Genomic DNA, 25,575 nt, shown 5'->3' with positions numbered 1-25,575 from the left:
CTAGATTGATGTGAAGCGCCGGCAGAGCCGTCTGAAAATGACATTTTGACAAATAGTTTTTCCCCCGTCTTCCAGATGGCCGGGCAAATCATTCTTATCTACTCTCTGATCATACGATCCGGCCCACGGAGCGCTCGGAACATTTGGACACGGGACGGATATACTTCGGGGCAGGTGTCTGGGGCTTAACTATGCTTTTTAGGCACTTAGCGTTGGCTAATGCCGGTATTTAAATAAAATATAAAGATGCAAAGGACTAGAGATCTATTAGTATGGAGCCGGAATTATACGATGACACAGACGTAGAAGTATCCGGCGGGCTCGCGCGTCACGTTAGTCATGGGGTCTGCATTTCAGAGACGGAATGCATTAGGCAATAGTATTTATATCAGCTCCCATTCCAAATGCACGCCTGATGAACGGATGTATATATTTAGGGTCCACCGGTTCTCCGAGCACCACGGGGTTCCTTTGGACGGCACGTCTCTTTTACTTTTGATCTATACTTTGTCCTAGATTTGACCCAACAAGTGTATCGAACAAGAGATTTTTTGCTTGCCCTGAGGTTTAATGCGAAGAAGGGCAGGCCGCAGTAACGTGGCCATTGCTTGATTTAACTCAGCCGGCCCCAAAAGCTTTGATCCTCAAGAGGCGAAACTAAAGATTAAGCCTCTAGGACCGGCGTATGGGAAAAGCTCTTGTGAGCATTCAGACGTAGTGCTTTATAATTTGTTTTTTTTTTCCATTCTTGAAAGGAATATTACTCCCGGGACCCAAACGTGAATCACCGCAGGTCTCGAAGTCAAATAGTAGCTCAAATTAAAGTTTTCCAATAAGAGGAATTGCCTGCCGGCGTCGGGAACTCTTTTACTAAAACAAATAGCAGCCGACGGGAAGGTCATCTCCAAGATGTTTCACCAACGCATACGTGCTCGACACGGAGAACCACGCACGGGGCAAGTATTTTGGTAGAAACTCGCAACAATATCACGTATTCTTAACCCGTAAAGTCATCTCATCCAGCTGTAAATCCATGGCTGGCTCTTCGGACTGACACAGGACGCCATCTTTACCAGTGCGTTTTGGAGAGCCATTGGTCGTCGGAAGAACAGTCCCGATGATCGATGGGCCACCATGGACCATGTCTGAAATGCCTGCTCCAGCCTGGGGCAATGGTGGAAAGGTCTAAAATGGTTTTTAGTCCCAGTGGGAATGGCTGGAACCTGTATTACTGGTAGCCCTGGAGGTCGTTATTTGACCTTCAGAGTGGTCTCATCACCGTCCCAAATCCTCGCCTCTCATGGGGACAAAATTATTCGTCCCCGTCCATAACTTTCCTTCACGTTCTGGTGGTTTCCTGGTGGCTTTGAAACGAGTAGTGAGAAGAATGGACGTGCGCTCATGACAACCGCCTTAACATTTATGCCACGACAGGCAGAATGAAATAAATCTTCACAGGACAAACATCTGGAGAGGAAAGAGGTCCGCTTCGGCTCCTTTGTGTACCGCGCACTCCCTCTTCCTCCCCGGTCAGTTTATTCCTGAGAGGTCCCGTACGATGAACGTGTCTCTTGTCTTCCGCTAAATACGTGGCAATGACAGATATGTTCCTTATTTGTCACAAATTGAATCTTAATCATTCAAAAAGGTTATTAAAATGTCACCCGGCGTGGTTCCAGCAGGTTTCATCCGCTCTTCGCGTTGTAAGATTCCCTCGGCAGAATCGATGCACCTTCTCGGTTACCAGGTGACGGTCTGGTAATTGGAGTCCGGATGAATTCGTCTCCTTTCATGCCTCTAAATGAATAGTTTTGATGGAATCTCACAGCTTTCATCGGGAAGTTTTACCGTTGACGCTATCTGTGATTATTCATTTTAATTATTTTCGTGTATAACCGAGAATGTATGAAAGTAATAAGTATCCTTCCAGGAGGCGGCTCGGTTGACCTTATTTAAGGTCCGTTCCTTATAAAACCACAGAATAAACTGCTTGAAATAAACAACGAAGGAACCGGTCCAGACAGTCGATTTTGGTCACTTTGGGGTTTGGTCACTAAGGGGAGAGTTGTCTGGATAGTTTGGTTTGAGTTCCCTCGCTTCACTATTCATTATGACCTGGCATGTTTCCCCGACAAGAAGGCCTGAGCTGGCCCTGTATAATGGATAATTCAATGGGTGAGGAGACATAGCACTTTTGTAACAATCCATAATACGGGGTCAACCAAGCTCTTCCTATAGCAGAAGCTCACTGGGGTGGGACCTTCGTAATGTATAGTGAAGTGAATAGAAGTGGCTTGTTGTTCGTTGATGGGATGAGTTCATTATCAGAGACACTTTTATCACAAGTAATCGACTCGCAGTCACCACTAACATTGTGATGGGAAATATTAGATACAATGTATCACTGTATCTCAGTACCTGGAGTGTTTGGCCACCGGGGCGAATCCTATGTTTACCCCCCAGGTCTCCCTTCTCCGCCGACTGCTTTCCCCCTCTACCACAGCTTTGCTTCTTCTCTCGTCTCCTTCTGTCTTCTTTCTTCATCCACTTCTCCCCGTGTCATCTTCTTCATCCTCTTCTCCTTGAACCAGGCCTCCCAGAGCACTTCCGCAAAAGAGAAGCGCCTCCGGGCACACACTCTTCTCTGATTGGAGGAATTGGGGAGAGGCTGTCCCCCTGGCTCCGCCCCTTTGCGCTAGGACCCAGAGAATCCAGAATAATGAAGACAGATTCGCGGAATAAAAGAAGCGCCTCTCTGCGCCTCTCTTTCTGGTTCCTTCTGCTGTACCTTCATTTCCTTAAGATGTTCCCCTTGTATTTGCCCTCGCTAGGGGCAACAATTTTACACACAACGCTTTTGCTCACAAGGCACAAAGAAGTCCCCAGACATTCGAGGCAGATTGAACCTAATGCAGCCCACGGGCGTTTTACGCGTGAAGAGCTGGATAGTTTAACCCTTTCCGTGCAACCGGAAAGAACGCTTTGCTATGAATATTCGCAAATGAGTTCTAATATATGTAAAGAGTTATATTATTTACCTCCTACATATTCCCATTATGTTTAGCGGTTTGTGCTCATAAATCACATCTGGGTAAGGGTGATGCTGTCAGGATGGACTAGAACACTTATGATCTGCACTCCGAAGACATTCTTAAAGTGAAACATTAACTAGAAGCAAATAAACCCGTAATAAATTACCCTCTTATCAGGTTCTCTACTTTAAGGTTTATTGCCGCTAAAGATAATGTATACACTGCCCTTCAAAAGTTTGGTTTCACTTAAATTTAGTCCATCAAAACATTTTACTAGAAGAATAATGTATTTTTTTTAACAGTTTAACCCTTTCAGGAACATAAGATTTTCATACCCTGAGGACAGGAGTTTTTTTTAATCTTCTCTAGAGAACTTAGGTTGGGTGTTGACATTGACACCTATGGGAAGGGAATGTCTGATCGAGCAATCAGGCATTTATATCGTACAGGTGTGCCGGCACTCACGTCGAGCACCATTACACTCGATCAGCCAGCAGCAAGCCGTGTCTACCGGCAGGAGAGAGTCCAGGCTGTCATTAGACTTTTAGGTAGGTTTAGGTAACTGTTCCTTTATAACCGTGATTGTATAGAGGCCACAGATACACTGTAGAGATATTAATTGGATTCTGTTTGAAGGACTTCTGCGTTCGTTACTAGGACACGGACATGAAAACAGCATGTAACTATGTTCTGAAATAATACGGTATTAATGATGGAGGGCTAAAATTACACCCCCTACATTTAACCTCTGACAAATAAAGCTCCAATACATTATGTATGTATAGAGAGAATGCAAAATACACACGGATTAAAACGCATGCAATTTATTTCCTCGCTTGATTTCTGGTACGGGGAAAAAGGTAACCTTAATTTCACTTTGCCCGATATAGCTCCTTAAAGACAAAAATACCTCTGCAGAACTCCCAAATTAGGTACCTGCACCAGCCATCTTTTAATGACACAGATACTGTTCACATTTTCCTGATCCATACCTCCTTAGTGTCCTGTGCAAAGCAAGACAGTCCTGGTTTTTGCCTTTGCAGACAATGGGGATCATTGTCCAGTCCAGAGAGATCCTGATATCCACAATGTGATGTCATATGCCAGCATTCTCCTTCAACTTATTGCGAAGGGGTTGGAAGGGAAAGGTAGATGGCTAGTCCAGTCCCCAGCCCCACGTCCAATCACACGCTGCCTCTATTCACACGTCCACCAATAAAAGTGTCTCATTACGGTACGCTGACCAGAACATTTGAAGTGCTGCCCCCTGGAGTACGGGATGTATAAACTCACAGACGGGAATCCGTTACTCAGTTATACCTCCCACATACTGCAGGGGGCAGCACTTTACACGTGCCAAAGAGTACCACGTGAAATGTATACCTACCCTGGATAAAAGGCTGAACTACCCCAAAACCTGTGTCAAAGGATTCGTACAACCAGCATGCAAACCCACCTGCCTCCTACTCGCCACTACAAACAATTACACAAAACAAAGTGAAAGATGACGTTATTCTGGGAGACTTCTGTTATCTCAGTGATTGAACTACACATTGCACAGGGCCAGATCAGCCCTTCTTGCAGGTTCAAGCTCCGGAGAAAGAAAACGCACAAAAAACACAAAACTTACCCAAATGTGTGAAGAGATTCTTGGCCACTTGCAGGAGAGCCTGCGGAAGAGATAAAGACCGGGAGGTTAATTACACGAACCTTTATAACCCAAAAGACACATTAAATGGAAAAAAACAGACATAGAACCGGTCGGGAGATCAGCCACAATCGGCCCGACTGCAGCAGAGTCCTGTAACATATATATATATATACCGTATACCGTAATAAAACCGTAACTTAATGAATTCCGGAATCATATACCATCGTTCAAAAGTTTGGGGTCACTTGGCTTAATGAAAATGTTTTTTTAAATCTAATTTAGATTATTAAATGTCTGGAGAAAACAGAAGCATAAAAAAAACACAATCATTCATTAGTTTAAAATGAATTATTATTATTATTATTATATTTCAAAAATAATGTCCTGTATACTTACTTTTACAAAAACTCTTGTGTTTCCAGCAATCTGTCTATACATTTTTCCTCATTTCCACTTATAATACCAATAATAATGATATTCACAGATAGCACTACAATAATAATAATAATAAGGCTTTCCCGTTGCGTTCCACTAGGTGGCGCTCAGGGCGCACGCATTCCAACACATTGTTTATTGCCACCTGCGGCATCTGAGATACAGGCAGCTTTTCTGCTTCCCATACACACTACGTATAGATTTATATAGCGCCATCATATTCTGTAGCGCTGTACAGTGTATTCCCCATAGACAGGGCCACAGGGAACAGCTCGGGGGTTGCAATCCGATGTCAAATCAAGTGATTGATTTGTGAATTCCAGTCGACCTTTGGGGTGACTCTTTCTGGTTCTGGACAGTATGGATGACATACTATGACGCGGCTATATGATCTACTCATTTCCCCTCTCCGATATGGGGGGCAGATTCCTGGCGCCACTTCTTGGCGTCATGGAACACGTAGAGGAATGTCAGTCTGTCTGGCTACATAGAGGTTAAAATCCTATTTACTAAGGTGAGGAAGAGTGCATACAGAGCTGGATGGTAAGCACGCGCATGCGCATGATCCGCTCGATCGGTGTCTGTTATACAGAGCAGTACTGGTTATGTTAATTGTAAGAATTCATTAAATGTTTTTACATAAAATGTAACAGAGACGGGTTTAGGGAGAATTACCTGCTTTCTGGATCCATACCCCCCCCCGTGACCTATTTGCTGCTTTTATGGCTTTTATGGCTGTAGAACCCTGCGATCCCCTCATACCCAGCAAACATTCCAAGCTCCTAGAAAAGAGGGGCATCAGAGGAGGAAAAAGGGACATCAGGGGAGGAAAGAGGGACATCAGAGGAGGAAAGAGGGACATCAGAGGAGGAAAGAGGGACATCAGGGGAGGAAAGAGGTTCATCAGGGGAGGAAAGAGGTTCATCAGGGGAGGAAAGAGGGACTGGCTGAACCAGATACGGAGCGTTGACACACCACCACTTCACGTCAGATTTGCTGGGTGCGTTTGGTGTATCCAATGCTGGCGGATAACGGCTGGCACGTTTGCGAGCTTTAAAGATGCCAAACGAAGACAGCTGAGCGCCTCTGATCCGTCTCTTTAACCCTCGGCACATCAGCCTGAGCGCTGCGAGATCCCGAAGCCGTTCACTCGATCCGCCGCTATCTGCACGCCGGTAATCCTCAGCTTCGCCGCTTTAATTAGTTTTCCATTAATTCCCCAATTATAAATTCATTTTGGAATCATTACTTATTTTTTTTTTACCCCGAGCTCTCAAAATACACCTTTATCCTACGAGCTTAACGAAGGTCTGAAAGGAGAGGTCGGCGGAGTTAATTGCGAACACACTTTCCTAATGAGCCGCACGACTCCGGATCCCCGGCCTGCTCCAGAAGATCCTACAGGCCGTGGAAACGTCTCGCGTGGGATTATCTCACCCACACAAAACACATCCACTCACCTCAGCCGCTTTCCTTGTCACAGATATTTAAGGTACGGTGACATTTAGCGGGTCAACGTTTCACCCACCATCTCCGTAGGTGTCAATTAATTACATTCACGTTGACGTTAAGCGCCTTCTCCCACCCCTCCGCTGACAGGGCCTTCACGGAAATTCAAATCCTATAAGTGGGGGTAATAAGTGGGGTAATAAGTGAGGGTAATAAGGGGCCTACTTGGGGTCTCCCTAAGCTCTCCCATCAGGTGCCCTTGAGGTCAGAGAACTCATTAGACTTACTAGTTTTGCCACAGATCTCAAATTATCTCTTACTTTTACACTAAATATCTCCAAAAACCTACAACGGAACAACGTAAAGCAATAATTGGTTTTGGCCAATTCCATTTGATTTTTTTTTTTGAGGGATCTCCTGAAAGCATCACAGCTCCTCTAGGCCCCCCCCCAAAAAAATCCATCGTCATCTTTTGTTCTGGGCAATGCAAACTTCATGGTTCCAAAGAGAACTCGGCTAAACGACCCACAAACTGCTCTGTTCTAGATGGACGAGAACTTTTACCCAACGGAAGGACATCGAAGGCGTAAGAAGTCCAGTTGGAAGAACTCAATAGTTGGCTGACTGCTCGATATGGACCTTTCCCGCTGCTCTTCTGGATCCCGAAGGGGAGTGGGATAGATAGTTGAGGTCTCCTCTCTGACATGACGGTCACGCTTTTGACATCGAGGGCTCGTTCTTTCTGCCCCGTTGTGTCGCTCTCTCTCTCTCTCGGACGATTAGCTCTCGTTAAAGATCTTTTAGTTAAGTGTCTCTTCCCCCCCCCCTTCCGGTCTGAGTGACAGACGATGCAATTAGCGTTTCCGCTACCCTTCCTGACAAGCGAGAGCCGCAGGGTTGTTTCATCCTCTGGAAAACTAGAAATAATTAATCTCTCGGCATCGACACTAATTTTCATTAGAAGAGGACTCGGGGAAACGAGCGGCTCCTCGGCCCTCCGAACCCGGCACACGGACGAGGCTTCTATTCTTCGGAGATCTGCCGCTACACTTTGGGCATCATCTACTAGCAATGACCACACACATTATACAAAGGGGAGACGTATGGGTCAAAAATGGTATGGCGGCCCCTTTAACGACATTAGAACCCCCGACGTTCATCAGAGCAGCTTGTGCCGGCGAATAAAAATCTAGGTTAATGACATAAAAATGAAATCCATTCATTCGGGGAAGTCAGACCAGACGCGGCGCAGGTTGGGAATCTTCATCTCTGGCGTTCAATTACCGCTCGTAACGGAACCCAATAAGGTTTATTGTTCTGTCCAGCAATTAGTTAAGTCTTGTAACATCCAACAGAATCATAGAACCTGTCAGCAGATCGGCCCCCATCCGGCCCCCGTCTAGTCTGCCTGTTTCTCCTGCTGTAAAGACTCAAACCTTTATCAGTCGTTGGTCTCGTCTTAGATTCAGGGGCCGTATGTCTATCCCGCGCATGTTTAATACCCTCACTGTATTACCCTCTACCACCACTGCTGGGAGGCTGTTCCACTTAGCAACCACCCTCTCAGTAAAGTAAAACATCCTTACATTACATCTAAGCCTCCGACCCGCTACTGTTAGATGATGACCACTTCTTCTAACATCCTCCATTGAAATGAACGTCCCTCCTGTACTTTATGTATTTAAATGCTTCCATCCCATCCCCCCTCTCTCCTCCGAGGCGGACATATTGAATACGTTAAGGTCTTTTAATAGGAAAAACACGCTTTGCAGTTAGGGTGCAGGCCAAGTTAGATGAAACACGTAGACACGCGGTGATACACGTAGGTAATCTGGTACCTCGCTCTACTTCGAGGTTCGTTGACTGAGGTCAGGAATAGAAATGGCCTCACCTGGCACTCGCACTTCAGCTTCTGCTCCTTCTGGAAGGCCAGCGTGCTGGTGAGGACCGTCGACGTGTAGCAGAAGCAGTGCTGGATTTTGTGTTCGTCGACTTCGGTGTAACTGAGCAGAAACATATAAAACGGAGACGGAGGTCAGGGAGGAGCGACACCCAAACGTTACTTTACACCGCGATAGCGACTACAGCGAGAACGGCCGCTTCTAAGGATCTTTCTACATATTTTCCATATTTTTTGTAATTATTTCAATCAATTCAATACAGAGTGATAAAGCGGATTGTTTTAAAAAACATTATTCATATATTAATTTATTTTATATTATATTATTTTTTATTATATATTTTAATTTATAATTGATTTAAATTGTTATTATTACGTTGTCTTATTTTATGGTGAGCTTAACACAGGTTTGCGTATTAGAGCGTTTCGAGCAGCCAATGAGCGACAAGAGTCGTACTATAGAAGACGAAGGCAGCTGCAGGAGCTACAGGGCTGCAGCTTCCACCTCAGCTTTAAAATATTACTAATGGTAATTTAGTTAACTCCTTCTGCTCAGAAAATGTATGTATTTGATGTCATTTTTTTTTTAACTATTATTGTGCTGATTGGTCCCCAAAAAAAAAAAAATTCGGCAAAAAAAAAAAAAACCCCATCAGGAGACGGTTATTGCTTCGAAGATGAGGCATTAGAATGATTATTACAAAACAGAAAGAGCGTGTTCATCGGAATATACCCGCTGTCAGGGCCGAGCCGCAGCGACGCGGTGACAGCTTCTGCAGTAATGAGTGGTTTATGGCCGGCCGGAGTCGCCGTTAGAATTCAGATCTTATTATTTTACACACCGGGAGCCTCTAAAAATCATACAAAAGGTGCAGTAAAAACAAAACGAAGCCCCGGGTTCATTATTGTTTTATGAGCTCAAGTGTAACATTAATGGAGTGCTGGGAAAGCAGGCCCGTGCCTCCCAACTGTCCCGCTTTGCGCAGGACAGTCCCGATTTTGCCCCTTTATCCTCCTATCCCACTGAGCTCTACCTCCGTCCCGGTTTTCGGGATCACGGTGGAACGAACGGCCCGTCGAACGGCTCCCTCCGGCAGCTCGCTGCAGATATTTATACCAATATGCAAATATCATACAAAGAAAAATCTCCCGGAAAAATGAAATTGCTGCATTGCTGTCATTTGGAAAAAAAAAAGACCTCTGAGGTCCATATGTGACAGATATCAACCTCAACCGAAAGGCTGATCTTCTTGGTGTTGATTTCTGATCCTGAATAGACGGCACAGTTTGTGATTTTAATAAATTAAAATAAGATAATAAACTAAGTCCTCACACATCCAATCTAAATGCTGCAATTGGATTTTCAAGATGTAATTGCAATGGACGCCAGACACTTACATCTAAGGCTTGGTCTCGCCTTAGATTCAGGAGCCGTATGTCTATCTCACGCATGTTTAAATCCCCTCACTGTATTAGCCTCTACCACTTCTGCTGGGAGGCTATTCTACCAGTCTGTGAGCCTCTTGTTTCAGACTATGGCCTCCTGTCCCATCGCTGTTCTTTGTTCAGTGACTATAAGCCTTCTGTACTTTAATGATTCTGTCGCATACAGATTAGACTGATAATTTAACGGATGTGTAAATTACATTATTTGCAGACAGACCTCACTGTTCTCTAAATTGGGATTGGACGGCTATGGAATGGAGTTGGTTGAACCAAATATGGCTCCATCCAAGGGATCTAAAAGGCTGCCCCAGAAGCCTGGTAATAAACCCTCATTCACCGGCACTCACTTTCCGTCTTGTTTGTTGAACGCACAGGCCAAAGCCACGACTTGTGAGGTCGCCCGGCTTATGACGGGGACACAAAGCATGGAGTGGACCTCGAAACCCAACATGTTGTTCAGCTGCTTGTGCTCCTCCTAGAAAGGCGAGAACAGGAGACATCGAGTGAGGACACACAACAAATCTCAACGTTCTCCTCCAACAGCAAGAATGCCGGAGATTCATTGGCTAAGAATGAACATTTGGTAGCTTGTTCTATGGGCCATACCATCCACCCTAAGTGGACACCTTCCCACAACGAAAGCTATTAAGGGAATGGGTCACTTTCCCAAATCCTACATTTTACATTTCAATAAACTGAATTAATCTATGCAATATTTTTTACAAAAACTATATATGTTGTAGAAACCGACCCTGTACATATACCATGGGAGCATTTATGTTCTCATGATCTGCGTAATCCCCCCGTTACATGATCCTTCCCCTTGTTGACTGCTCCTCTGGCAGATAAAGGAAGGAGAACATTGAGAACTGAATAATATTCTGAACCCAATTCTGAAACCTGTACCCCCAAACCCACGGCTCCTAATCCCTTTCTGTCTCCTTTCTAATCCTTGCTGGATCTGAACAAGCGCTGCGTAAATTGTTGGTGCTATATAAATAAAAAAGATAATAATAATAATAATAATTAGTCTTGCAGATAGGAAGTCAGTGTTGGGACGTACTTTTGTTATAGGTACTTATAGCTCCTAAACGGTTAATGCCTACTTATCACACACATGATGTAAAAACCCACATGACTTATTCCACCGGCAAGGAGGAACCTCTCTAAACACCCATAGTAACCGGCGCAAGGCGAGGGAGCTGATACCAGGAAGGCTAATAATAATAATTGGGTTATTAAAGGCCGGGTTCATTAAAAAAAATATCCTTATCGCAAACCTCTCGCTGCCTCCGGTAAGAAGGAAAATGCTCTCAGCCTCTTATCTGCAGCCTTCCAGCTTGGCCTGGAGGCATAAATGGGGCATTGGTGATATTACAAGCCCTGTAAATAGTCATATTTCCAGACCACGCTTGGAAAATAAGATGGAAAGTTTGGGGGGGGGGGGTTCTAAAGTTACTAATTTATTTTTCCTACCCGTATTTAATGGGGTATACAGTTAACAGCTTATATGGCAACAGCCAATCAGTGCCTGCTTTTGCGTCATATTCCAATTAAGCATTCCCAGAAAAAAATATGAATGAGGCAAAATATTACGTGAATAATTCATCCAAGAATGTTAAAGACTATTAAAAATAATACATTTATGCACAAAAATATACAAACAGCATTATTTAATAAATAAAATATTTGTTAATTGCCCTGCTGGTACTTACAGAGCTGATGTCCCGCAGAGTGATGGATTTCTTCTTGTCTACAACCTGGCCAAGACGCCCAAATGTCAACTGCAAGGAATGACACGAGGATACAGAATGAGGACAATAGAAAAGACTCATATTGCCACTTATATTTATGGGGGGCATTGGTTTAGGTCCTGACCCAGGGCAACTTCTCCAACTGCCCCCAGGGCCTATCTAATGCCACCTGTCCTCTGTAGGATGTACCGACCTCTATGGCGCCTATGGGCCGGTTACTTCCCGATTAAGCAAGCAGTGCACTAGGGAGCCATTTGCCCAATTGATCCCCCTGTTCAAGCAATCAAAAAAATGGCGCCCTAGGCTTGGTCAACCTTGGTCAGAATACGCGTCGGGCACCACTGGTCTACTCCCCAGATATAAGTGCAGGGGCAAAATCTGCGGGGTCCCTAATACCCCGAGTATAATGGTACAACACGACACCATGGGACAAGCTACTTGTGCACAGATATACTCTCAGCCAATTGTCCTGTTGTCTCCATTACTGTTCACAGGCAGAAAGGGAAGAGGTCCTTTGGCGGCTTTAAGTTTTGTTGTTGTGTGTTTTTTTTTTTTTAAGATAAGCGATGTTTGACAGCCGTTCTATACTCACACAAGTTTAATTAAAATGCAGAAAATTTATAATCTCACTGTCTGAACGAGAGGTCGCCCAGAGTGGACGCATCGATCCGCGTTCAGACACTTCCTTGGCCGAGTCTCTGTGCAGACAGAGCTGTCTTCATTTGTCTTTGAGTAAACGGCTCGGACCGGGGAGTGTCTAAGCTGGATTGCACACACACAGGTCTGATGCCGTACACAGCACGCGATCAGTTAAAAAAAAAAGCATATTTCCCACATATTTCCCCTTTTTACTTCACTATGGATTGCGGCCAAATGTGCCCCCAAACCAACGTTCCCTCTAAGGTGAGCACCGCAGATGCACATAGCATTTTCAATAAGGAATATATATGTTTCCATTCTGGGATTCTTACCTCCCCAGATGTATCTAGCAATATACATGTATGCTTCCCTTCCCTCTCCACAATGTCCGTTAAATATTATTGAAACTCAGTGGGCTTGAGCTCTTCTCACAGGAGAAACTCAACGGGCTCAGGCTCTTCTCACAGGAGAAACTCAGTGGGCTTGGGTCGTTCTCACAAGAGAAACTCAGTGGGCTTAGGCCCTTCTAAAGGAGAAACTCAATGGACGGAGGTCTTTCTCATAGGAGAAATTCTATGGCTCGGGCCCTTCTCACAGGAGAAATTCAGTGGGCTCGGGTCCTTCTAAAAGGAGAAACTCAATCAGCTTGGGTCCTTCTCAATAGACGCAGGCCTTTCTCACAGGAAAATCTCAATGGGTTTGGGCATTTCTCAAGGGAGATACTCAATGGGCTTGGGCTCTTTTAAAAGGAGAAACTCAACAGGCTCAGGCTCTTCTCACAGGAGAAACTCAATGGGTTCGGGTTATTCTCACAGGAGAAACTCAACGGGCTCAGTCCTCCATGATGCTATTTGAGGAGATCTCTGTGTTCAGTTCAGGTTCGGTACATGCGCACCATTCCAATCACATGGGGCTGCAGGGAGTGTCCCAAATTCTACTAGGTGAAGGGATTCTAAGGAAAAAGTACTAATAAACACCACCTTTGAATCAACATACAACACAAAACGCTGTGCTGACAAATCTTTCAAAAGGCTTTTGAAGGTCGTCTCGTACTTTGAGACTAAAGGTCTTTCTCCAAAGGTAAACCTAACATTCAAAGTCTGAACACACAAATACACACACACTAACACACACACAAATGCTACGTCAGGGCCTGCAGACAGAGCAGAAATCATTGCTCCAGACACACGCCGGGGCCCTAGCTGTCGGTATATCATCGAGGCGCTCTAATATAATTTAAAGGGATATCATCTCACCGGAAAACTGATCTCTTCTTCCAATACTTTGTCTCCAACAACCTAAAAGAAACAGAAAAGGACTAAATGAGCAAAACGAGATGAACAAAACGCGATAACCCATTGTGCGCCAGAAAGATGTGAACTGTGCTTTTTTTTTTTAAGTTTGGCCGCTCCAGGCTTCCGTCGCCTCGCATTCAGATGTATGTTTGGGATACATGTGGTCATGTTTTATTGACCTTCTCCACTGAGACGCTAAGCATCAAAGATTCTATTCCATCTGGTTTAACACGCTAGGCAAACATTAAATACAATATTTTAATGAGTTTCCCTTGATGCCCAGCGGCCCAGCGTTTCAAGTCTTCAGAAAAGCCAACCTGCGCGACTAGATATTTATAAATATTTATTACATTTTCCCGTTTCATTTATCAGGCTTTATTTATTTATTTTTTTATTCCTCCTTTATCTCAGCAGTCGGAGTATTTCAAGAGAATCGAGTGGAAGAAGAGTTACGCCGCGGAGTTAGAGGAACTAATCTCTCTTTACCGACGCCGGCACCAATAAACTTCGGCGACGCTCAAAGCTAAAGACCGTCCAGAAGGTCCTCATTGAGATTCTCTTCCTGGTGAAGAGCTGAGTCGACCCCAGGTGTCGGGGTCATCATCCTCTTTTTCCAATAAGGGGCTCAGCGTTTCATCCTTGGACCTAGGGAGCAAAATGTCTTCCTGCCTCAACATACTTTTCCTCCTGCCCCCCTAAGTCAAGGCTACCTCCAGACAAGGTCATCCTCCAGAAGAGGTCCGGGTGACCTGCCCTGCGCGGTTCAGTGTCTTCTGTGAAGTTTCATTCACCTCGTAGTTTTGGCCATACGTCCTATGACGCAAGTTTAACCAGCCCCCTCTGTGCCCACGCAAGGAAAGAGCTCCCGCTGATATTAACTGCCACCGATTGGCTCCTTCAAGTATCCAATCAGTGGTGGGAATTATCAGGAGGCAAGAAGCCGCAGCTGTGGAGCTGCATCTTCTACCAAAGACGAGTATTTTATTTACCTTATTTCTAAAGAATTCTTGTTAAAAGTGCAAGCATTCTTTTTGGCGAGGCCGTCATGGACAGTAAAAGAAAATGATGGAGGAAAATCACATATGACCCGGGTCGTGCCTCCAACGCATTTCGTCTACAAGAACTGGACTTGATGGCAGGCGTCTTGGACTCATGGCTAGTGTGGGCAGTCACCCCATGCGTGTCACTGGGTTTTCCTAATCACTCCTCCCCCTTGGTGGAAGTTCATTGGCTCCTACAGCCTTAGAAGGAGAAGTGGGCGGAGTTCTGACAATAAATGATGCGGCCGTTGCCCACATTATATAAACCAAAGTTAAATCGGTGTAGGTAAAAGTTCCATCTTAAACTATAATTTTGCCAACATTCCAGACTTTGACCTCTAAGTTTAAGATAATTAACCCCTTCTTTAATAGGGGAATTTCGCTTTCTCTAAACCCTATTTTATTCTATTGGGCTTCTCCCACGTGGCACCGGACTTTCTCTCGTCAAACCAATAATGTCGAATTTCTCTATAAGGGACGGGCTGTCTCGTATTTTAATGCCCGCAGCGCACCCCGCGCGGCACAGAAACGTTTTTACTTATTGCGTTTTCTCAGCTCACGCGATTGGCGGCCAAAATTCCGTCTGTGGAGAAAATGTAATTTAACCTTCTCTTCGGAGATATGAAATGATAGTGAATTATGAACGAAAAGCCATTATTCCGGGGCAGGCAATATCATTCAGCCTTTCATTCCACCCAGGGGCTTTTACGATTCAGGAGCAAAATTATTTAACCCTCTGCCCTCTGGAAAGGCGAGCTAGCACTCAAAGGGTTATGAGTCTGGGTTAGAGATTAATTTATCACTAATTTATTACGTGTTTAATGGGTAACAAGGCAGCGGGAGACGTATTGGAATAACTGATGGCTGGGTTGTAAAGGTCATTGTTGTATATTATTCAATTAACCCTATATACTCATGAACTATATACTCCACGTACCAGGACTATATGTACCAGGACTATATACTCATGAACTATATACTCCAAGTGATGGGACTATATACTCATAAATTAAATACTCGTCTACTGGGACTATAAAATCATGAATTATATACTCCACGTATCGGGACTATATACTCATGAATTACCGTATATACTCCACGTATCAGGACTATATACTCATGAACTATATACTCCACGTATCGGGACTATATACTCATGAATTACCATATATACTCCACGTATCGGGACTATATACTCATGAACTATATACTCCACATATTGGGACTATATACTGATGAACTATATACTCCACGTATTGGGACTATATACTCATGAACTATATACTCCACATATCGGGACTATATACTCATGAATTACCATATATACTCCACGTATCGGGACTATATACTCATGAACTATATACTCCACGTATTGGGACTATATACTCATGAACTATATACTCCACATATTGGGACTATATACTGATGAACTATATACTCCACGTATTGGGACTATATACTCATGAACTATATACTCCACATATCGGGACTATATACTCATGAATTATATACTCCACGTATTGGGACTATATACTCATGAATTATATACTCCATGTATCGGGACTATATACTCATGAATTATATACTCCACGTATCGGGACTATATACTCATGAACTATATACTCCACATATCGGGACTATATACTCATGAATTATATACTCTAGTTCTGGGACAATTTATTAGAACACGGGGTTAAATGAAATGAAATGTGGTATTTATCAAACACGGGCGTATTGGATACCGAGGATACTGTCTGATACTGTCTGAAGGTATAGAGGTAAGAGAAATGCGTCGGGGAAGGAAGGTTGTCTCCGTCATTGAGCTCCAGAGTCGCGTGCCCACTTCCCCTCCTAGCAGTGTTATGGCTTTTTTTTCCGTAAGCCGGTGGCCGATCGCCTGGCACTCACCTGGCAGAAGAGCTGGTGACTGTCCTCCGACACCAGGAGAAGGCAGCAGCACGGGGACTGGGTCTGTTCTTCCAACTGTAACGGAGACAATTCACAGGTAAGAGACAGCGAACGAGGGTTAATAAAAGCCAGGACGCAGCACGAGCATGGCTACATACAAAAAGGTGGGTTATTAGGAATAAAATGTGTCACACGCGCATGATCAGGAGCCATCCTTCAAATAGCATCGTAATGATGCCTATCGACAAGATCACCAGCCTTCAGACGTACCTCCCGCCCCGATGCCATACGGCCACTTCCAATGTGCTTAATATTGTTATTTATATATTATACTTATATATCATTTTTAATATCTGCACGCAGGATTATCCCTTTTTACGGGTTTTCTCTTTTGGTGCGACTATTGAAACCAAAACATTTTGCCAAACAAAATATTTAGCGCATTTTATTGTGTTATTTTCTCTGATATTCCTATAATATTTTGCACTTTGGGTGTATTAAATAACACGTCACGTCTGTAATATCGGGGTTGAAGTTATGCCTGAAAATTATATTCAAATACCCGTTTCACTCCGAATTTCACTCTTTCGCTCATCATACATTCCGTTCCTCCATTCTTTGTAACCAAACACCGTAATACTCAGATATCCCATACAATGGAGATCTATAGGCAACTACAATGTAAGTGGAATATTTTACTGGGGTGGAATTATAATGGATATGTGGAGGTGACGATGGGAAAGTTCTGATTGGGTAATGATAATAATATGGTTTACTTTACTGATCTCCTTAAAATATACACAGCTGCTAATTTAAAAGATAAAAAATAGCATGGAGAACATCATATTTTTTAAATGACGGACTAAGAGATGGGGAGATAGGGAGAGAGAGAAAAAACCGAGAGATAGGCAAACGAGATAGAGAAGGAGATGAAGAAAAGGGGAGGGAGAGAGAAGGGAAGCGAGAGAGAGAGAGACGGATGGAGATGAAGAGGGGAAAGAGAAATGAAGAAGGAGAGAGAGAAAATACAGAGGAGAAAAAAAGAGGGAGATAGAAAGACAGAGGGAAAGAGAGAGATAGGCAGAGGGTGAAAGATAGAAGGAGATGAAGACAGGGGAGGGAGAAAGAGGGAGGGAGAAAGAGAGGGAGAAAGAGAGAGGGAAAGAGATAGAGGGTTAGAGACTGATGGAGATGAAGAGGGGAAGAGAGGAAGAGAGAAATGGAGAGGGGCAAATACAGAGGAGAGAAAAAGAGGGCGATAGAAAGACAGAGGGAAAGAGAGAAATAGGCAGAGGGTGAAAGATAGACGAAGAGAGGAAAAAAGGAGGAAAAGAGATAAGGAATGATGCAGGGAGAAGAGGGAGAATGGAAGAGAGGGAAAAAAAGACAGAGCAAGATAGGCAGAGGGTGAAAAAGATGAAGAGGGGAAAAAAGGAGGAAGAGATAAGGAAAGGTACAGGGAGAAGAGGGAGAATGGAAGAGAGGGGGGAAAAAGAGAGCGCAAGATGGTGAGAGATGAAAGGAGAAGAAGTGTGGAAAGAGAGAGAGAGAAGGGTAGAGAGAGAAGGAGATGAAAAGGAGAAAGCGAGAGGGAAAGAGACTTAGGCCAGCAGCTCTCTCTAAGCCGTTTCACAGGAAGGAAAGAGGGTTAGTCGCCTAACAATGGCAATTTCAGGTGAATAGCTACAAATTACGCTAATGGATGCATCCTGCCTCGGCAGGAAACAGTTGCTTTTTAATCCCCAGATATTAATTTTCTATTATGTAACAAAGAATACAATGAAAGAAGTAGAAAGAGCCGCGCCGCGGGGAATGCCGCTGATTCATTTGATTGATAGGCCTCAGACTGTGCGTCTGGTCTCACAAACAGAGCGCTAAACCGCGCCGCGCAGAACATTCTCTGATAAGAGGCCCTTTACGGCTTTACAAAAGAGGAACAAACACTGGATTTAGATATTATTAAGCGCAACGCACGGCTTTTTGTCTCCGAGGTTTCGTAATTTTAGTGTTTGCAACTTAATTTTTATAATTATTTTCTAATACATAAAAGTAAATATAAATAATCTACTTTTTGAGATGAAAACCACACAATGAAATACGCATTTGCCCCTTTGTTGCCACCCCAGCTGTTTTTTTAGCCACACACATCTCCCTGCAATTACGGACATAAGCGAAGCCTGCAGGCAGTGGTCTAATGAGACCCCCATGCGCCGGCACGGTAAGCAATCCCATTGAGTTCAATGGGAGTGCTTTCTTGGCCCTGATTGGTTGCTTCATGCAGCCAATCAATGGTTAGAATGCTCAGACCACAGAGGGTGTCGGAATCCGGAGCTCTGCAGCTTCTCCCGAAGGTAAATACATTTTTTTTGTAACTTACTTTGTTTGGGGGGGTTTCCCTGAGAAGCTGGAGCGCCCCTTTAATGAAAATACTGCTTTTTTTAATCCATAAAATGTAGTTAAATACAAAATAACGTTTATTAAAAATAAATCCTTGCCATTAAATGCCAAAAATGTATCGGCCCGAGAACAGAAGAAGAACCAAGGTCACCGAAACGTTTGGGACCTTGGAAGTCTCTTCTTCATCTGACGCCATCATAACCCCAATCTAAATCCGTGCGGACGCGGAGGAATGTCTTGAGTTTGGGTCCGGTCGCCAAAGGATTAAATTTAAATGTATCTCCGGCGTTCTGGCAGAAGCTGCGATTAAACATATTTTTGCCCATTGTGAGAGGAGAATAGATTATTTTGGGCAGAGCCGCTGCCTCCTCGTCGCTCTCTTACCATCCCATCCCCCGACGGTTATTTTTATCGTTCACGAAATAGATTTTCAATTTTCATTCACTAAAGAATAGCGAAGAATCTCCAGTCATTGTTACATTTCGGGTAACCGGCTTATTTTACGAGGCTCGCTTCTTTCACAGGAGAAATAATCCTGTTATTTCCCCGACTGATACTTCAAAAATATTTTTATATTGGGGAGGAAGAAACTGATTTATTCTGATGAGCAGGATTTTTTTTTTTTTTTTAGATGGCATCTGTCACATGATGTGGAAGAAAGGAAAGCTCCGGAATCCAGTCCGTGCAGTTGTGGGACAGTCCTAATCCCCTGCGATCCTTCTTTCAAAGACACATGAAATCGGCCGGCAGATCGGCCCCATTCGGCCCCCCGTCTAGTCTGCCTGTTTATCCTGCTGTAAAGACTCAAAACCTTAATCAGTCGTTGGTCTCGTCTTAGATTCAGGAGCCATATTGGCCTATCCTATGCATGTTTAAATTCCCTCACTACCACTTCTGCAGGGAGGCTGTTCCACGTACCTACCGCCCTCTCAGGAAAAACCCATGCCCCTGCCAGCTCAAACCTCTCTCCTCCCAAGAGGTCATAATCCAAAACTAAAAGGTCAGCGGCTTAGATTTAATGCAAGGACGTCTGACTTTACTTAGAGGGTACGTCGATTTCAATGGGAGAACTTTCTTGCCTCTGATTGGCTGCTCCAATCAGCCAATCAGTGTTGTGAATCGTCTGAGCATGGAGAGGCAGGGAGCTGCTAAAACTACAAAAAAGTGCATTTTCTATTTTAATATGCATTATTTATTTAAAGGGCTGCCTGGGGCGCTGGAGCGTCCCTTTAACCCCTTCATGACAAAGCCTGTACATGTATGTGCTCACAATGCATTGTTTTTAATGGGTTTAAGGTTGTCCTTAAGGGGTTAAGAAAATTATAATGAATAGTAGATTTATGGACTTAATAAATATTTTATCCGCTCGAATAGTTTAATATAAAAAAAAAAATCTGGATAATTGGAGTCAAAATGTTGGCCGCAGTCATATTACTTACCAACTGCTACCGACTAAGAGCGCATCGCAGAGTGAGAGAAACGAGTCCTTTATTCCAATAAACACCCAAAACCGAATCAAGTCTCGACATGCCCCCCGTTCTACTCGTTTCTTAAAAACCCTAAATCTTCACAAACATATATTGAAATAAAGGCAGCGGATCAGCTGTTGCCAGTGAGATCGCGAAAAACGCGCGCTGTAATTAAGGGTTCCTACGGAGCAAATGAAATGTTCCGCTACGTTCTTGATTCTGTTCTGTAAAATGATCCTTTTCAGCGGTAAATGAATCAAATCAAATTGCTCGGAATGTTATTAGGAGAAAATCGCGCCGGCGTAGAACAAACGTTATTAACAGTATGTTTACAGCTAGTTAACCATACGAGGTGCAAACAAACCTGAATACATCTATGTGATAAATCTATGTAATCAATCCATGTAATCAATCCATGTAATAAATCTATGTAATAATGACGTAATAAATCTATGTAATAATGACGTAATAAGTCTATGTAATAATGACGTAATAAGTCTATGTAATAATGACGTAATAAGTCTATGTAATAATGACGTAATAAGTCTATGTAATAATGACGTAATAAATCTATGTAATAATGACGTAATAAGTCTATGTAATAATAATAAAAGTAGTAAGTACTGTGATGCGGGGCATTTCAGGAGAGTCTCTCACCAGGCTACACACCTTCACTGCATCATGAGGAGGTCACGTGGGAGCTGTGATGAAACCGTATGGTGGGCTGACCAGAGGATTTTTTTAAACATTATCGGGGCTTTTAGGGCCGTAGAACCCTGCGATCCCCTCATACCCAGCAAACATTCCGACCTCCTAGAAAAGAGGGGCATCGGGGGAGGAAAGAGGGAAATCGGGTGTTTGAGTCCCACATATCGATAGTTGGGTGGTATGATGTATTAAGACGCCTGTTTGCAAGCTGAAAAATGAGGTCACAAATGATACCGGAGTTTTAACCCTTTCACTTTTTAGGTTCAGAGGCTTTTTCGAAATCTGAGTAGCGAGGAGTAAACTGACAGGCTTCTGGTCGCACACGCGTCCCGCAGATGTGTTGCACACGTGATCGTCATACACAGTTTTGCTAATTACACTAATCAATTTTGCGCGCAGCAACCGGCTTCACGCTGTTCAGCAAACACGGAGCGGCGCGGGGAGCGCGGGGAGCGCGGCGACATACATGTCAAATTATTTAAGTGAACGAACACAAGTCATCCCAACACTAATTTATATGATCTATAATCAGGAACAGCGGCGGTGAAGTCATTCTCCTGGGAGTTCTAAGACATAAATCACTCATAACGAATCTTAATAAAACATTGCCACACGCACACATAGCACCTGACGGAAGAGAAGGAGAAGACAGCCCTGCTCCCGTGAGCTGACACTCTAATGGGGCGGTGCCAATGGTTTTTATGGGACTTTGTGTCATAACTGTGTAAGTGAGTGAGGATGTAATATAGAGTAATTATATCACTATTTATACAGCACAGTGCGCAGTCATACAACCTTTATTGTATCTCACTCTCATCACCCTCAGCCAGATTTTCACCATAACCTGGCAGCAGCATCCGTATGAATTTGATCACAACACGTGATAGCAGGCCATACCTGGACCAATGGTGATAACGGTTTCACTCACATGAGATGTTATCGCTGATCGGGAATACTAACTCAACAAGGACCCGGCCGCAACGGGCAGAGGGGATACCCGAAAACCTCAGAAAAACACAACAGATCTACCACCGGCTCCAAATCACAAACGGAGGAGAAATGTAAAAAATGGGTGACACGGGCAGGACACGCTCCTCCTGAGACACTGCCGGTGAGACCGGTGGATTGTCCGAAGGACGGCAGAGACCTGAATATCGTGTAATGGGTGAGAGCTCACGACGGTCCGATCTACTTACATAATGAATAACTTTCACTTGGAGGGACGCCGCATCCAGGTCGTAGAGTTCCCCTGTGAGACACGCAAAGAGACCGTATGAGACAGTAAAAACATCTGCTTTCTGCCCCGGCCCTTCTTCTGATTATACAGACTGTGATCCTGTGCCGCCTGCCCTGACCCTCTCTGCTTATTACATAGACTGTGATCCTGTACCGCCTGCCCTGACCCTCTCTGGTCATTATACAGACTGTGATCCTGTGCCACCTGCCCTGACCCTTTCTGGTTATTATACAGACTGTGATCCTGTGCCGCCTGCCTTGACCCTTTCTGGTTATTATACAGACTGTGATTCTGTGCCGCCTGCCCTGACCCTGTAGGATGTTATAGACTGTGACCGCGTGCTGCCTACCCTGACGCTCCATCTTATTAATTGGACTGTCTAACAGTTTATATATAAGCTTTTATAGCATGTTTACCGTACATGAATGTCCTGGTTGAGAATGTATACATTATAAGTATGATGTCACAGTTACTATGTTATAATTACAATATAGATCAACTTGGAAAAGAAGGTGAAATGAAGAGAATCAGGTTGGATTAAATTTCCACAGCTGCAGTAATGTCAGAGCCGCACATTACTTACTGTTTTTATGATTCATTTTCACCTTCTTTATTTAACAGCCGTAATGCGAATAAAATTTACAGTTTAATAATGTGTCGGGGTGATTATGAGCCTGATCCATCTGAGCGGTTACTCTTTTTAATGTCACAGGGATACATCACGCAGTATTAATAACAGCGAGAGCCTCACAGTGCAGATATAGCGACGGGCACCAAGGGGCTGGATGTGCACAAGGCCTTTAAAAATCGGTCTTTTCTTTCAATTTGACTATTTTTGTGATTATTTACTGAGGGGGTGGTAGATAAGTGGAACAGCCTCCCAGCAGAAGTGGTGGAAGGTAATACAGTGAGGTTATTTAAACATGCATGGGGTAGGCGTATGGCTCCTGGATCTAAGATGAGACCAAAAAAGGGCAGGCCAGATGGGGCCAAATGGGGCCGATTTGCCGGCATATTCTATGAGTCTCTCTCCCTCTGATATTGTCACATTTATGTTATTATCAGCCCTTCTTTTCTCTGCTTTTAGTAACGAAACCCCTGAAGCCATATTAAAGATGAAAGGCAAAAGGGGCGTGGATTCAGCATAGCCCCACCCACTTTCACCTGCACTCTGCCTCATGCCCCTCCCAGTTTCTGCCTATGCATATTTTAGAGCGTTCGTGCTGTCCTGCAAGAACCCCATGAATGTCCTAATTCAGAGAAAGAGATAAAACGCACCGCAGAGCTGGAGGATTTTGCGATCGAGTTCATCGTAACCTTCTTTCTGTAGGTTTTCTGCTTTAGTCAATGAGGGCTCCGGAGGGCCGGCGGACAGGTGGACTTGGGGCCACGGCTGCGTCTTTTGAATAATGTCTGGCTTATGTCGGGAGTTTTCCGAGAAGCCGGTAGGTACCCCGACCTGAGTCCACGGCTGGAGTTTCTGAATAGCCAGAACCCGCTTGCAAGCCACCAGGATCTGGAAAAAGAAAAAGGTATCGAGAGTCACAACTTACTGATAAATATTACAAGATTCAGACTTAAAATCTGGAGACATCGCTTATATAAATAATTAACCCCCAGAAAGAAAGACAGCGGTGTGATACTGTGCCCCATTCTACACACCTTTTCAGAAGAGCAATGACATTGTATACATTAATAACCCCCCCGCGCTGTATACAGTAATATAACCCCCCAGCACTGTATACAGTAATATAACCCCCCAGCGCTGTATACAGTAATATAACCCCCAGTGCTGTATACAGTAATATAACCCCCAGCGCTGTATACAGTAATATAACCCCCCAGCGCTGTATACAGTAATATAACCCCCCAGCGCTGTATACAGTAATATAACCCCCCAGCACTGTATACAGTAATATAACCCCAGCACTGTATACAGTAATATAACTCCCCAGCGCTGTATACAGTAATATAACCCCCCAGCGCTGTATACAGTAATATAACCCCCAGCACTGTATACAGTAATATAACTCCCCGGCGCTGTATACAGTAATATAACCCCCCAGCACTGTATACAGTAATATAACCCCCAGCACTGTATACAGTAATATAACCCCCAGCGCTGTATACAGTAATATAACCCCCAGCGCTGTATACAGTAATATAACCCCCAGTGCTGTATACAGTAATATAACCCCCAGCACTGTATACAGTAATATAACCCCCCAGCGCTGTATACAGTAATATACCCCCCAGCGCTGTATACAGTAATATAACCCCCAGCACTGTATACAGTAATATAACCCCCCAGCGCTGTATACAGTAATATACCCCCCAGCGCTGTATACAGTAATATAACTCCCCGGCGCTGTATACAGTAATATAACCCCCAGCGCTGTATGCAGTAATCTCGGTCGGCATTGAAGATAACCTGGTTTATCTGTAGACCTGGAGCCGCCGTTGCCGTCAGTCATGTGATATTTTGGGTGACTTTCCCGGCTCAAAGACCACACTGAGCTGATGCTTTATGGCAATGCTAATGAAGTCCGTCCCTCCATAGACTTTCATTAGTCAGAGAGTTTGGCTGGTTGATTAAGACTAAGTCATTCTATTGTTCCCCACAGGCAGTGTGAAGAGGAGGCAGGGTGTTTAGTAGATCGGGGATCAGATAACAGAGCGAGAACTCATGTGAATTGGAGGGCTGATGGGAATTACAGTCCAATTACTGTTGCCTATAGAATAAAACTCATATCTCGCGGATGAAATGATGGGATTTGCACAAAAGAGAGAGTTTTTAATTACAAATAGAGTTCAAATAAAGCGATCTGTGCAAGGAGCGAGCGGAGTGGCAGATAAACCTCGCCGGCGGGGATGATGCGCGGCTTTCTGCGACGCGGAGATATAACGGATAGAAACCCTTTGTTCCATCAGATCCCGGGATATTAACGAGTTTCCGCGCGGCCTCCGTGCCGATTTCTCTCATTTGATTAAACTGCCGGCCGCGGGAAGAACTTTATCATTTCATCTTTCCAAATGCTAATTTCTGACGGAATTCCCGCCATTATTTTCGCTCCGTTCTTCTTTTATCATTTTTCTTTTTACACCCCTCGGTCTTCGGCTGGAAGGGAATGAACCTACGGACCCTGCGCTATTAAATAAAACTATAGGTTTTCTACAATATTTTGCCATCAAGCATTGGGCTTCCTCTTCCTGAT

The 25,575-nt window shown here is 44.1% G+C and overlaps 1 protein-coding gene across 2 annotated transcripts in view; it reads right to left on the bottom strand.

The window, feature by feature from the left end:
* PDE2A (phosphodiesterase 2A) overlaps positions 1-25,575 on the bottom strand; it is a 148,341-nt gene that overhangs the window by 11,653 nt on the left and 111,113 nt on the right. For both annotated transcript variants that reach the window (XM_053456609.1, XM_053456610.1), the window contains exons 7-14: positions 23,639-23,876; positions 22,320-22,372; positions 16,550-16,624; positions 13,563-13,604; positions 11,629-11,697; positions 10,261-10,388; positions 8,459-8,570; positions 4,663-4,702 (exon numbers count right to left, since the gene is read on the bottom strand). In XM_053456609.1, the coding sequence (XP_053312584.1) occupies positions 4,663-4,702; positions 8,459-8,570; positions 10,261-10,388; positions 11,629-11,697; positions 13,563-13,604; positions 16,550-16,624; positions 22,320-22,372; positions 23,639-23,876 (757 nt within the window). The remainder of the gene's footprint in view (positions 1-4,662; positions 4,703-8,458; positions 8,571-10,260; positions 10,389-11,628; positions 11,698-13,562; positions 13,605-16,549; positions 16,625-22,319; positions 22,373-23,638; positions 23,877-25,575) is intronic.

The sequence above is a fragment of the Spea bombifrons genome, chromosome 2 (assembly GCF_027358695.1).
Source record: "Spea bombifrons isolate aSpeBom1 chromosome 2, aSpeBom1.2.pri, whole genome shotgun sequence".
Classification (NCBI taxonomy): Eukaryota; Metazoa; Chordata; class Amphibia; order Anura; family Pelobatidae; genus Spea; species Spea bombifrons.
The sequence above is the reverse complement of the archived record's forward strand: the minus strand, read 5'-3'. Positions and strand labels throughout refer to the sequence as shown.